General features: G+C 33.5%; 1 protein-coding gene across 1 annotated transcript in view; it reads left to right on the forward strand.

Moving 5' to 3' along the window:
• LOC145682956 (uncharacterized) overlaps positions 1–14,956 on the forward strand; it is a 737,495-nt gene that overhangs the window by 696,317 nt on the left and 26,222 nt on the right. Inside the window, exon 12 of the mRNA XM_081754317.1 lies at positions 10,312–10,335. Within this exon, the coding sequence (XP_081610443.1) occupies positions 10,312–10,335 (24 nt within the window). The remainder of the gene's footprint in view (positions 1–10,311; positions 10,336–14,956) is intronic.

Here is a 14,956-nt window from a genome sequence, read left to right on the forward strand (position 1 = left end):
GGGACACTCTGTATTTCTTCCAAACTTTGAGCTGTAAATCTGTTTTTGTTGGAAATAAACATACATCAATTTTCCAGGTGCAAGAATGTAACGTAAGGGATTCAATAAGTGAAAAAGTGGATTTTCAGAAAAAAAGGTCACTTACGCCTCTCTGTCATGGGAGCGACGATTTACACACACACACACACACACACACACACATATATATATATATATATATATATATATATATATATATATATATATATATATATATAACACAGCAGCTGAATTTCTTGGGGCAGAGGCGGGTATGAATTAATCGATAATTGATCGATCCAGGACGCAGTAAAATTAGTTACGCGACTGGTCATATCTCTTTCTTTCTCTTTTCTCTACATCATGTGTGGAGATTAATGTTATGGCTAATGAGCTATAGCGGCGATTGTAAAAATTAGTATGATATACACTATTAACCATAAATGTTATAGCTTTTAACTTAACATAGAAAGGGCAATAAAAAGAAAAGTCTATATCGCTCTTTAGCCTCATATCCCCTTAAAAATCATACAGCGTTAGTGATTATCATGTTTCTTAGTTACTGAATTATATTGTGCTATACACGGAATAAACATCCGTACTTCAGTGTTTTATATAATAAAAGAACCTTATTTACATTTATTACTGCCCTTGCTTTACAACAGCGAAACATATTCACGTTCAGCATAATTAATTTGTATTTTCAAATAAGGACTGTGAGGCGAGTGAAATAGTTCACGCACACATCTAGAAAAGTGCCCTGCGAACATATAGTAAATTCCTGAAGAGGGAAAAGCGCTAGTAGTAGAGATAGTATAAGCTAGTAGCTTATACAAATCGTTTCAGAGTTCACTGATGTTCTCAGAGTTCACTTTTAAATAGCATTAAAGGCACGTAGCATTTAGCTTAATAACTGTATGTTAAAACTATTTTGTTTATTACAAACTAAATGCAACTATTATTAGAAAGAAGATTGTACTGTACCATTACAGCTGGTGTAATAGGAACTTTTTCTGACACTGTACCTAGCGAAATTTTTAAATTTTTGTTTCCAATCTAATTACATTCTGTATTTATTCTGTTGTACTCAAAACTAACGTAATAAGTTGAAATAACCCATTAGGAATTATATTTTCAGAAAATAACCTCTTTATTTATATTTTAATTAATCATAAATTCCCTTTTCGCATATGTAAGTTGAATAGTTAGAAGGTTTACCGCTCTCACGTCATACAAAACCTAGTTCTAACATTGGATATCAATTTTCGGAATTTCAGACCAATGTAAAATATGGCAAGGTAATTCAAACCCACCTCACCCCCTCTCTAGAGTCCATATCTAGATTTTACTACTTTTTATTAGTTTTTGGAATTCCGCGGCTGAAATGCTTCGATCCGATTGGAGAAGGATACCTTCGTTGCCTGTCTGGGCGCAATCATCTTGGTTCAAGAAGCCGAGACGAAGACTACACCACAGCAGTTTGTGTGATCCTGAAATATGCGGATTTTCTGCAGTAATTAGCACGAGGGACCAGATAACATAGATATAATTCAGTTATTAAATTTCTTTGGAGACAAAAGAAACCTCAAATCATGAATTTTGCCGAAGAAATAGACTAAAAATAGTTAAACTAGTGAGGTCCATCCAGCGACTCCATGTTGGTGCATATAAACAGTGATGAACAGGATGCATGATAGTGCGTGATATTCCAAGTACAAACTCAGTGATTTAAAAATTTAGATTATTCTGCACACCCTTCCAAATTTTCCTATAAAGGTTAGAGTTGATACGACCTGTACGTATATAGATTTGTGTGTAGGTAGTAAGTGATTACATGGCAGTATCATGTTGTATTGTAGTTAGGGTAGCTATCAAAATGCACGCGTAGATTAAAAAACAGGGCTCCTATTTTCTCCCGAACTGAAATATTTTCCAACAATTATCGGGTAAATACATTTTAACTAGGGTCTTTCTCCCCTTCAGGGGGAAGGCCCCTTAATAGCAATAGTTATTAACGTGCCCCTGGGCATAGAACGTTCATAAATATGTGTTGGTTATTTTTCGCCAGGGTCAGTTGGACCCGTTTCAATTTCCTTTCTCCCCTCATAGTGTTACCGAGCAGGAAAAATTGGTGATATTTTAACATACTTTGAGTGATATGAATATTATCTTACGGATGCTTGTTTAGTTTTAGTATTTTTGTATATGTGTGGTGTTAAGTAGTGTCTAGATAATGAGTGATGTTGCGTGAATGCGTGATTGGTCTATGTGTGGACAGTGTATTCTTTAATTGTGAATGTATTATCACCCTTTTTAGTACATTAAATTAACTGAAATTCATAGTACAGTATATTCAACCATAGTGTAAAGATTATATTTCAGTACATGTGTAAACTGAGTTGACATCAGCGCCGTTGCGTTCATTTTCCGTATTAGCAACTTGTTTACATCACGTCACCATGCGAAATAGTGATTTAGTTTGTGTAATTTTGGCCCTTTTTCTCAAATTATATCCAGTAGGCATAGTTTACAGTCCGAATGAATAGACATTCATGTGAACTGATATTAGATTGTCCTTTTCTGAAAACTACAACTTTCTAGTCCATTCAGGAACCGAAATATCCAAATAAATAAAGAACGCGTTCAATTTTAACAGAAGTAAGCCTTCATGATGTTACTTCTCTTTCTGAAATTACAATATTAAATTTTCTTTCCCCTGGTATAAATCCCGTTGTTCTTGTCGTAACATTATCAAGTCGAAATCACATAGTTGTTGATAACTTAACTTTAAGCGAACGTATTTCTGAATTTTTTTAACTGCGAAGTAAATGTACTATGGTGTGCGTGATAAAAGTATTGGATTCGAGGTCTAAGCGTAAAAATATTGTGATGTTTATAGATTTTATAGTGTTGATGCAATGTGTGCATGTTCCTGGGCGTGAATATAAGTAATAGGGTGATTATAAAATATTGCGTCGTGTAAGAAAGTGAGTAAATATATAAATATAGGTAATAATATAGTGATTATACGAATATAATATGAAATGAATGTGACGATGGGACACCCATAAGTATGCGCATCGGCCCAGTGTGTTTTAGTTGTATGTAGATAATGAGTGATAATGCTCAAAGACAAACCTCTTACGTTTCGATCCCTACACCAAGACATTCCCTCAACCAGGTTGCTAGGAGAGCAATGTGCAGTTTGAAGGTATATGCTATTTCGCAGTTAGGCGTGTCATATCATTAGCGATGGTTCATAAGAATCTCATTAGATATGGGGGTAGCATCATACAGAAATCAAGACTAGAGACTTATTGATTGATTAGGAAATACAATAACTGCTAGAAAGTTGGAACCGTTGAAAATTACACTTTTGTTTAGTTGTAGCTATGATATCCATCGACTCCTAGAGGTCTTTTTCTTTTCCTCACGTCACTTACGTTGATTACCATACAGTGTTCATAGAGTCAATGGAGCGGATGGGGCCAATCAAATCAAATTAACTGTTACTGAAATAAAATCTAGGTGCTTAGCGTACCCAGATGTCGATCGTCCCTTGTCTTTCATTAAGTATTTTTCGTTTTCCTTCTTAGTCTAATTAGATGATGATAGAAATCAATCGACATTTCAAGCCGCGGCTTGCTTGCGCATGGGGAGCTATCAGTGATGCTTGGCCATTGAGATCACCGATCCAAAATTCACTTTGTTTAAGTTTTTTTTTAATTTTTGGCAAATCACTAGTTAGGAATATCTTAGCTATTACTTTTACTCTAGTTTCTTTACTATCCTTGAACCTTCTTATTTGTTCTGAGGAGTCGAATATTTTTTTACTTAGAGATTTCAAAATTGGGGACGCAGTTACCTGGTCCCTTCCCCCTCTCTTTTTATCCTGCTAGTCTGGGCCGTATACGGGGCTCAGATTTCAATCTTAAAAGGAAATTCTTGTGGGATTGGGATCTGATGGACACAGACTTGCATCCTTGTCAGCAGGACGCCCCCTAGGCGTCTGATCCATGATCCATCCCCTATTCGGCATGTAAGAATATTTTGGCTATGAGTCGTTGCATATTAAACTTCGATCACTCGTCTGTGTAGTGAGTAGTACCTTAATCTTTCCCCTTTGGCGGCACTATTCTCTTTCTATCCAATTTCTTCCTTCTTATCTTAAGATTTTTTTAATTGTTAACCCTTCAGTTTAAGATTCATGAATATACCATATATGCATAATACATAGTTCGACTGAATTTACCGACTGAGACATCGAGAGATACAATTCGTGGAAATTCTCGGCATTTTAGAACAACTCAGGACCGTCTCTTATAATATTCAACCCACTTTAGGAGTGATTGATGGGAGGGTACTTTAGAATTTCATATTCACAACGATTTGGTTATTATTTTATTCGTCATCCAAAGTCCGCTAACTGGTTGCCGATTTCTGTTTTATTTCTATTGGTGTATATATGTTAGTAGTTTGGGTACAATACGTTTAAATTTATACAAAACGTTCACTGTTTTATTTTTGTACTCCTTGAGGTGGCTGTTCATACATGTAAGGGAGATGCCAAAGGAAGTAGCAGTTCGTAATTATGATTTTCTTATGCTACCAGTTGAGGTTGGATGGCTAATATTGCTATCAGATAGTTTTGGAGTATTTGGTGTCCTCAGTTATACAGTGAATGAAACGTGTGAGGTAAAAAAGGATGCATTTTGTGCCAATATGGGCCTTTATTACCTGCGTCCAAACAAGGAAGTCTCAAAACGTTGCACAAAGTGATTTTGAGTAACGTTGTTGTTTCAGAATGATCTAAATGTATAATTATCTTTTTTACATTTTCTTTTGTAAGTGTTTTACTATTTGTTAAGATTGCTAGTGCATGATGCGTTATATTCTTGTGGTTCTATTTAGGAGAAAAGCATTCTTCTTCTCTTTTATTATTCCCATTGAGACTAGTAGAGGAGTAGTTATGTGACCGAGACCCTTTTTTCAGTCAAAGCAGAAGTATTCTCGTTTTACCAAATTAAACCAGCGCTACCGTGCCCTTTCGAAATGCGAACGTGGAGAAGAATGTCTAGAGAATTCAACTGCAATGGCTACTTTGACTTTATTGAGATTACGTTTTAAGTATTTTTGAGTTCGATCTGTGGTATCTTAAACTTCGAGACAGCTGGATAAGGTTCAGTAGAATCCATCGTATGAATTGGTGATAATCATAATTTAAATAAACAAATATACTTGTCTCTGTGTCAGCATGTACCACTAATATTCCAAACATTGTATTGTTCGTATGTAAAATCCAAATATATATTTTACAAACATATCCACTTGGGAGCAGGTGAAACAAACATTTCAAAAGCCCTTAAATTTTTACTGTGGATTTAGTTGTTTACTTAACCCTTAAGTACTATGGACGAAAATAATCACGTAACTACTATGGAACGGTCTGTCAGACCGCATTATTGTTTCACATTTTCTGAATAGTAGTTTCATTGCATATTTTAAAAAACGATATCCTACATATCTTAGCTGCCTATAGAAAAGTAAAACATAGTAATTTCACGATGTAAAAAAAGCTTTATATTTTTAAAACAATGAGAAAGAGAACATAGTCAAAATTTGCAACAATGCTTTCACTGTTATTCTAAAATTGTAATTGTTGAAATATTCAATTTTTTCTCCGGTCCTATGTAGTCAAAATAACACTAATTTAAAATACACTGTTCTTATAGATGCACTGAGAATAAAAAAATACAGTAAAAACGGCGAAAAAACATGAAATTTTAGCTTTTTAAAACTTACAGGAAGGTACTGTTATAGTTGTACCCTTACATTTTTTTGTAGTGAAAGGTAATGAATAAAACTTATTTTTAGTTCTTATATGGTGGAGAAAGTAAAGAAAATACCTTTTGACGGTAAAGAAAGTACCGCACTAACTTTTCTGACAGCATACACTTTCTTCAGGTAGGCACTTATATCTTCATTTTCTGCAAGGAAATCGGTACCCCACACCGCTGACACGAATGAATATCTTTGCTTTCCGCTTACAACTCAGTTGACAGAAGACTATGTTTTCTTTTGAACTCCTTATGTGCGATGGTGGGAAAGTCACTTTCAAGCTGTATTATCCTCTTGATTGAAAAACTCAGCTCTCGTGGCAGATGTCCATGAACAATCTACGTTCTATGTGAGGCATAACAAGTTCTTTTGCCAACGTTTTCATGAAATCAAGTCTTGTGATCACTGCGGACTTAGCGTAGTCTTGATGCAAAACATACGCATTGACACCACACGCAAAATCCACCAGCATAAAGAAAATTGTCAATGGCTATCGTCTTGTTCGACGACTAGATGTGTAATCTGTACATTTTTTGTCCAGAGTATCCATTCCGCCTTTACTCATGTTATAAAGTGTGATTATTTCAGGTTTTCCAGTCTCTGGGTCATTATTTGATGTCTGGTGCAAGACGTGCCACACGGTAAGACACAAAACAGCTAATAATCAGTAGATAACGAAAGACAACTGATCAGGAAAATACTCACGTAACTACTATAGTACGTCTGTGAGACCGCTCAACCCTTCCAGCGCCGCTCACAGGGGATCAATTATAACAGTAACTTCACAATACGTAACCATTTGCTAGACAGGAAGGTAGACGAAAATATCCACTTGTAGTAGGGAGACTGTGGTAAATATAATGATATAAAAAGTCGCAGCGGTCTGAGAGACGTCCATAGTACTTACTGGTTAAGGACATACAGGCTTTCGTCCTAAATTTGAAGTTAACATCAATATATCTCTGGTGCAGACTACTATAAGTGGTCTGCACTTAATTGGGTACAAAAGGCCTTATTGGACATTCTCCAATATTTTGTGCATCAAAATAACTCGATATCGATCATTAACTAGGAAAATAACACAGAAATAAAAAATAATATATTTGCGTTCTCCTGTCCAGTAAAAAGTCAAGGCTATCGTTTCAAATGACATGTAAACATATTCAGCACTTTCAGAACGCAAGTTGGGACGTTTTTAAACAGGCATTGAAACGTGAGCAGAAAAAGACAACTTGCTATGAACGTAGGAACGTTAATAATGGTGAGGCCAAACCAGACAGTCCAACACTTCTAAAATATCATACAACATCTCAGAGGAAAATAAATATGTTTACATATCAAAAAGATTCATATATACATATATAATTATGAGAAAAAGTATATATCTCGCTACCTTATAAGACAATAATGTATCTATATTATTGTCATGTTGAGTTTAGTATAATTTAGTAATTTAGCCAATGGCATTCAACACTGAACATAAAGAAAATGGTTGTTTATGAAGTATGGTGACCAACTATAAGCTAAAAAGGTACATGATAGATATTATACTCAACAGAATGAAGATTCATTTAAGACAGAAATAAATAGTTCACGTTAATGATTCATTAATCAAGTAAAGTCAAAAACAAACAAAGAGTAAATAAAATATGAATGTTTTCTTTACCATTTGTTTAATAATCTGTAAAATTTATTTACTAATCTAACATGTGTAGAAAATGAGTAGAATTATAATTTGTATTATATATATATATTATAAATTTGACTTGTCTCATCTTAGACTTTGCCGAGTAGAGAGGCAAAACAAGCGTATTGAACTAACATTTTACGTTACTAGTGTATTACTGTCTTACCATTGACTTAACATGCCACATTGACACTGTTATGTACTTCACAAGAATATATTAACTCGTTGAATAAATAGTTTCGTTCTCTTGTGCAAATAGCATGCATGTGTCATATATTTAATGTTCGGAAAATACATACACCTTTACATTGTAATAATAAATTTGAGGATACAAATTAAGTAAATTAAACTTATTCAAAATAGTGTGAAGTAAAACAATAGTTTATTTATTGATTTATATCTTCTACCTATAATAAGTTCTTAAAACTATAATTTCTTAATTCGTTAATTGAAAATTTCAGTGTGTAACATTGGGGCACAAATAGTGACAATCCATTGGAGACAGAATCATGAAATTTTGAAATATGATACAATTTCTTTGGCGTCTTCGTCCAAAATTACTTGACTTGTAAGGGGATACATATTTATGAATGAATGAAATAATATCACATATTCCAATTTATATAGTGAACAATTGCATTTCTTGTAAGAGTCTAGTGTCCTACTTTCACAAAAATTGAATTCAATTATCCGTAAATATTTAACCATAGATGTGTAATTCCACTTTCAATTTAGACTAATGTCGTGTTTTATTCTGTTTCTTTTATTATTCCTGCTAAGACTTCAAAAAATGCTAATCCGTATGGGTGGGGTTAAAAGGAAAAAGCCGGTTCATCCGGCTTAACTCTAATGATATTTAATATCAGACTGAGTACAGTAAAAATTATTTAACCTTGAAATATAGTATCTACTGAAAACAAATGAATGTCAGTAATAGGATAGACATTTTATGAAACATTACTTGAGGTAACCAACGAATTTACATTGCACAAACCTTATCTTTAAAATGCAAATAATAATTAAACAAGAATTACACAAACAATTCAAAACATTAATTTATTATAAAAGCAAACAACGATTTTGACCCAGCTAATCTTTTAAATTACTCACTAATCAAACGCAATTATTATTCATTTTCGTTCTTCCTTCCAGCACCATTCCTGGTAATATGACATAAAGCTAATGGCCTCAAGTAGTGAGCTTGAGAAATCTTCCGGCAATTTCTTGCATGATCATAGATATTTACAATGAATATCTTGGGGAGAGCGGAATGGCTTCTCTAGTCAATAAGATAATTGAAAATGTCCATATAAAAGAAAATAACCTTTAACAAACATCAGTATTAACATAACACAACACATTTAGATCTAATGATATCCCATTTCACATGTGAGCGAAATATGTGGCAATTTTACGAAAAATAACAAATATATCCCTTTGTGATGTTTTGCGCCACTTGAAACAAAATATTACCTATTAGCAAGCTCTGCCCATGAAAAATATAAAGGAAAAAGCCTAATTATAAAAGAGACTTCATTCAGGTTTTCTAGAATTTTAACAAAAATGGCACTTGAATATTTTCCCCGTTTTATACTTAAAGCAATTATCCAAAAGCACTTCTTAATATCACTATAATATAACTGAAGTTATATTCGTTTTCATTGCACTCCGTCCAGTTGAAGCCAAGTAAGTCTTTTATCGTAGGTTTAAAGTTCATATTACATAATTTTGTAGATTCACGAAACGGGCGATGTTTTACTTACAATTTCTTAGATCAGTATGAAGCCCTGTTACGCATTTTCTCTAAACGTACAAAATGTATGATAGCATCTGTGAGTTTAGTATTACACACCCACCTGACTGCCTGCAGGCCAAGGTCGAATTATTTTCTATGATAAGCAAGACTATTACAAGAAGGTAATATCAAGTTTAATTAACAAGATTCGTCCTAAAGAGATTAAATAAAATCGCTCAACACATTGAATGAAGGAGTTTACATATATGCAATGGTAACCAGCCTTATACAAGACAAAAGAAGTAGTGAAGAAGACTATTTACATAATTATATCTTATATTAATCCAATGCAGGTTCAAGAGAACAAAGTGCTGTTAAGTGATTAGGAAACAAACACATCTAATTTTATATATTTTAAACTTTCTTTGATATTTTATATCTCTTAAATAAAATTCATAGTTATATATATATATATACTTAATTAAGTTTTCAATTTAATAATTACGGTGTGAAATTGCTATACATAACCACAATTGACGACAGGTAAATTTTGTTATTCCCAAGAGACATGATCACGTATTACGTGGCCATCAGTTGTACTCGAAAATAACGTTATATCACGTAAGAATGAAAAAGTAATCGACAATAAATATATATTTTCTGATACACAACAAAAACTAGGAAATTAATTCAATTATATCTGAACGAATAACAACTAATAATCATTGAATATATGTTATTAAAGGTAGTTATCAAATCATGCGATTCTGATATATTAATATTTAGTTACATTGTGCATGCTAAAATAATTAGCAAGGGGAAAACAAAATGTATTCCCTCTAATTATAGGCACCACTTACCAGCTAAAATTTTTAGAACATTTAATATTTTAAAATTGAAATGTTCACTCATACATTGTTGCAATATTTACTTTATTATTTACAGTCTAATATAATTTATAATTATAAATTTTAGTCCAAATTAAACTGTGACAAATACATGGAACCGTTTCAATTAAATACCTTAATTTCAGGGAATCTGTCAGCAAACTGCAGAGGTAAGATTTTCTATTTTACCTGATGTTTCTTTATGAATTAAGTTTAATTCCACCTTAATAAGACATGATGATAACATATGCCAGATCGCATTCTATTGGCAATCCCTTTTCTTAAACTCGTTTGAAAAAAATGATATTGATCCAAATTACTGTCTGCATTACATATATTGAAATCATATGTACACGATTTCATTGCATTTCTGTTCAACGTCCATTCTTCATTTCGTTTCATTCTATAATTTTTACATTCTTTTATTTAATTTTTACTGTACGTAATATCATAATATAAATTATTAACAATATACGAAAGAAATAACAATGAAACTGAGTAAATTTCAAACTAGAATACATGAGAAACTTATGGACCTATATGACATAAAGAAATACAAATGAAATTATAACAAACTGTATATGAAAACAAAATTATCAGGAAATGTAGCCTACATATGCGCAAATGACAAACAATAAACATTTCACATTTATTAAATAAATTTATGAAACAATTAAGAAAAAATAACTAAGTCAACAGGAAACATATTTCGATAGTCGAACGAAAGGAAGGGGTAGAAAACCACCTATCAACGGCATCACATCCAGTGACACTGCCTGCCTTTCCACGCCATCCAATGACACCACACCCAACTTGCATAGCACGTCGTCCAGTTGTACAAATGTTCAGTATTGTCCTCTGTGTTAGAGAAGAAATATCTCATCTGGTTCTTTTCCATGTGGTAAGGTGCCAAGAACCGACGACACGTTGCCACGTTGGATAGCAATAGATATGCGTTGTATTAAGAAAGATGTTGAACGAATATCTCCAGTAACGATAGAAATGCGGCTGCCTACTTCTCTAATAAAATCAAGGCTTGCAGATCCCCAAGCACCACTAGTCTCGATGGCAATCGGAGCAAAAATAAATTTATCAAGGAGGCTGTTATATTTCCTTTGCTTTTCTACTTCTCTACGACTAGCAACAGCCCCAGCATTCATAACAGCTAAAGGGAGATTTTAATGGGCAAATGTATCTGAACACGTAAAGTCCCAAACTAGTGATTTGCCTTTCAACCAAGGAACTAATGTCATGTCATCAGGTCGTTTACCATCTGAACGACAACATCCTGAAGGTTCACGTATTGAAGGAATTCCAGCTGTTGTAAGGGCTCGTAAAATGATATCATTCACAGAGGAGTGTCTAGCGTGTCTACCCATGCTCTTCATGCATGACAGGCCATGCAGGCCACGTTGGTTAACTTGATCCCCGCAAGCTGGACAGCGATGTGGCTCACAAATACCTGCACCTAATCTTAAGGCGACAGAGATTCGAAATGCTTCATTTGTCATATGAAGACCTAATGGTGGGGAGGGTAATACATTCAACCATGCCCCAGCATGTAGGGATGAGGCAGCACGAATCCTGGCTTTATCCTCTGGAGCAATAACTGACTGTAATAGAAGTTCATGAAAATGCGATGCAATTGGTGTGTACCAAGATGCCTGAGAACCTATTTTGTTAATCTCTGGAAGATCTGTATCTGTTAAATTTTTCCATTTGGTAGAGCCTTCTTTTATTTTATTTTTACATTCTTTAAGAAAGTGACGTTGGTTTTAAGGTTCGTGACAACATTCTTTAAAGAATATGATTCGGATACTAAATTCTCAAGAATTATTGATATATATATATATATATATATATATATATATATATATATATATATATATGACAAAGTAGTAATACATTTAAGTGAATGAATTGAATCATTTTAGGGATAGGTGTGTAATTTGAAACACTATGTCTGGATTAGCAAGCACAAGCTAGTCTTTCTGTACAGACATAGCGTTCCATTTCCTAATTTCTACAATCCTGTGTCTTATCGATAATCTAAGATCATTTGCCTAAAGTCATTTGTCTTAGTAATTATGAAGGTGTAGCATTCCTTGTATCGAATTAGATAGATTACAATTATCGGAGTTAGAATCGGACTTGCAATAAATTAAATTCAGACACTTTTTATTGTTTCTAAGTTTTTGGATGTAATACTATGTATAATCATATTAAAGTTTAACACTCCTCGCTTGATACCATATTTTATGTTTGTTATTGCACCACTATTATTTTCATATTTGAATGTCATAATGTTGTACTATAAATTTATATTATCATAGCTTAAAATGATAGAATCTAATTAATTACATATATTGAAACTTTAACTTTCATTGCGACTAACAAACATATTTATTTTATAAAATCTTATTGATGGAGAACAAACCTTGACAAATGACACTTGTGATGAAATTACCTAATCCCTAAAAAGTGGTTTCGTCTTTACAATGAAGTCTCAAGGATGCATTTTTATTTGAGTCCTGGAGTAAAACAAAATACGTATAAAAGCTACACATCCTAGAGGAGCTAACCATGACGGGATCATTTTATCTCTGCTATTCAGGGACAAGAATTTTTTTGAGTCACTTTCTACTAAATCCAGCGATACTGATTACTGTTGATGCAAGGACCTTCCTCTTTTCTCTGACTGATTTATATATCAATAAGGATAAATATCTAAGGATCTCAAACAAACCACACATTACGCTATATACTTTTTTTTAAAAATTCCTTAGACATATTTTACTTAAAATTAAGGAAGCGGGATTTATACAGTTATTATCGATCAACGTCAGGGCCAAGGAGTAAACATGCTTGAAAATCGCCAGTAAAATATGTTATATTTTATCAAAATTGAATGACTTTCTTTTATGAAAACTTCTATACAGCGGACCACAAAAGCATGTCCTCTCTAACGGCTCTAATTCCATTATTTGGGGTCCAGGTCATTTGAAATTGTGATAACCCTATGACATGTGCAAACAAATTTACACGCACCTTACCTCGATACTGGTAGCAGTTGGTAGCACTGAGTAAGGTCTTTATGCAAATAAAATTGTAAATAGGTGAAGTAGGAAACACTTCTCCATTCTGAGATGAATCCCAATGGTTCAAAGCGTGTTATCCAATGTCAACCATATATTTATCTCAATATTGTTGTGTATGTAATGTAATAATTGATTACATATTGTACATACAAAGAAATAAAAGCACCGAACTCACATGAATCAGAAAACGCTTAAAGTAGACGAAAATATATAATCTGCAGGACATAAGTTTGTAAATTACTGTTTCCATTGACAGCCTTCCTCTAATTCTCCCTATTCTAACATCTTTTTCTTTCTATTGGAGAGAAGATCTTGCTTGTCACAGTATGCAATGAAATTGAAACATTTGAAAAAGTTTCAGAATACCCGGGATTGGTTTCTGTCTACCGAATATAAGTTCAGTACTCCAACCACTCACCTACCGCGACACTTCATCTTCCTCCCAAACTGATACATAGTTAAAACCGTTTCGTGAAAGAATATACACAAGGTACTTATATTTATGTGTGTTTCTTAATGACTTATTCGAGATTTCCTTGTTTAACTTTAAAACAGGTTATATAGACATTCCTCAATAAGGAAAATATCACGAAACGTTCCTGAATTTGAGGCTATGCCATCAGTTTCAGGGTGGTACCGATTTATATTACATTTCTTCTTATCCAAAACTTTTAATTTCCAGAGAAGAATAGACGACAGAAATTATTTTCACATTCTTTGAATTGTATCAACACGTGTAAAAATAGACATTTCTATGTTTATGTTCCATAACTATAGTTTATTTTCTTATATTCATAAGATAAATATGTGGCACATTAAACCGGCGGAGCTAGCCGAGTGATCTCGGGCGTTTGGTTTCTATAATGAGGCGCAATTCACTAGGGATTTGATTTCTTCTGAAGAGCAAGCTCTGAATTTTATATGTGTTGGTTATTTACGTGTTCTTTTCCTTGTAGTGTTTACAATACATAGAAAGGATATGGTGTGGCAGTGGCGAAGAATACCCCGATTTGGGCGATATCTTTACGAAAATTCTGAAAGCAGGAAACTCCAATTGCAGACACCTTGGTTCAAATCCCGTTGTGACAATTATTATTTTTTCTGTATGCGAAGGTAACGTTACTGTAATTGGTATTTTAATTATCTTATTCCTTAATATTATTATTATTATTAGTAGTAGTATTAGTAGTACCACTGAAGGAAAGTAAAGTCACTTAGTCGAAGCTATTCATAGGAAGAAAGAAATATACAGTATGTCAGGTGTTTCTTAGGTTTATACATGAACGCAGTAATATTTTTACGTTTGTGGATTTACAGGAAGTATCATCATATTGTGACAACAAGACGTGGGATATAAATATTTGTTAGCTGAAATAGTAATGTATTTTGTTTCGCCCTTCTTGTAGGCAGAAATGTGAGGTAACATTTTAAATAGATTCATTCTCGTGACTAGAGTTGTAAGTTCGATCATTATTTGGAATTTGTGCACAGCTTCGGTTCCTAGGAAGAAACAATTCCTAGGAACTCAATTTTAGCCCATTCTTCAGCAATAAGGACGCGTTAGCCCTTTTGAATTCATCTATTCTTGTCGAAACACGTTACGTTGCAAGACAGCACGAAACAAGGTTGATTAAAATGACGTAATTTTGCGTTGTTGACATTTCACCTTTGAAGGAACTCGTATCAACTCTGA

Source organism: Thermobia domestica, chromosome 4 (genome assembly GCF_964235325.1).
Source record: "Thermobia domestica chromosome 4, izTheDome1.hap1.1, whole genome shotgun sequence".
NCBI lineage: Eukaryota > Metazoa > Arthropoda > Insecta > Zygentoma > Lepismatidae > Thermobia > Thermobia domestica.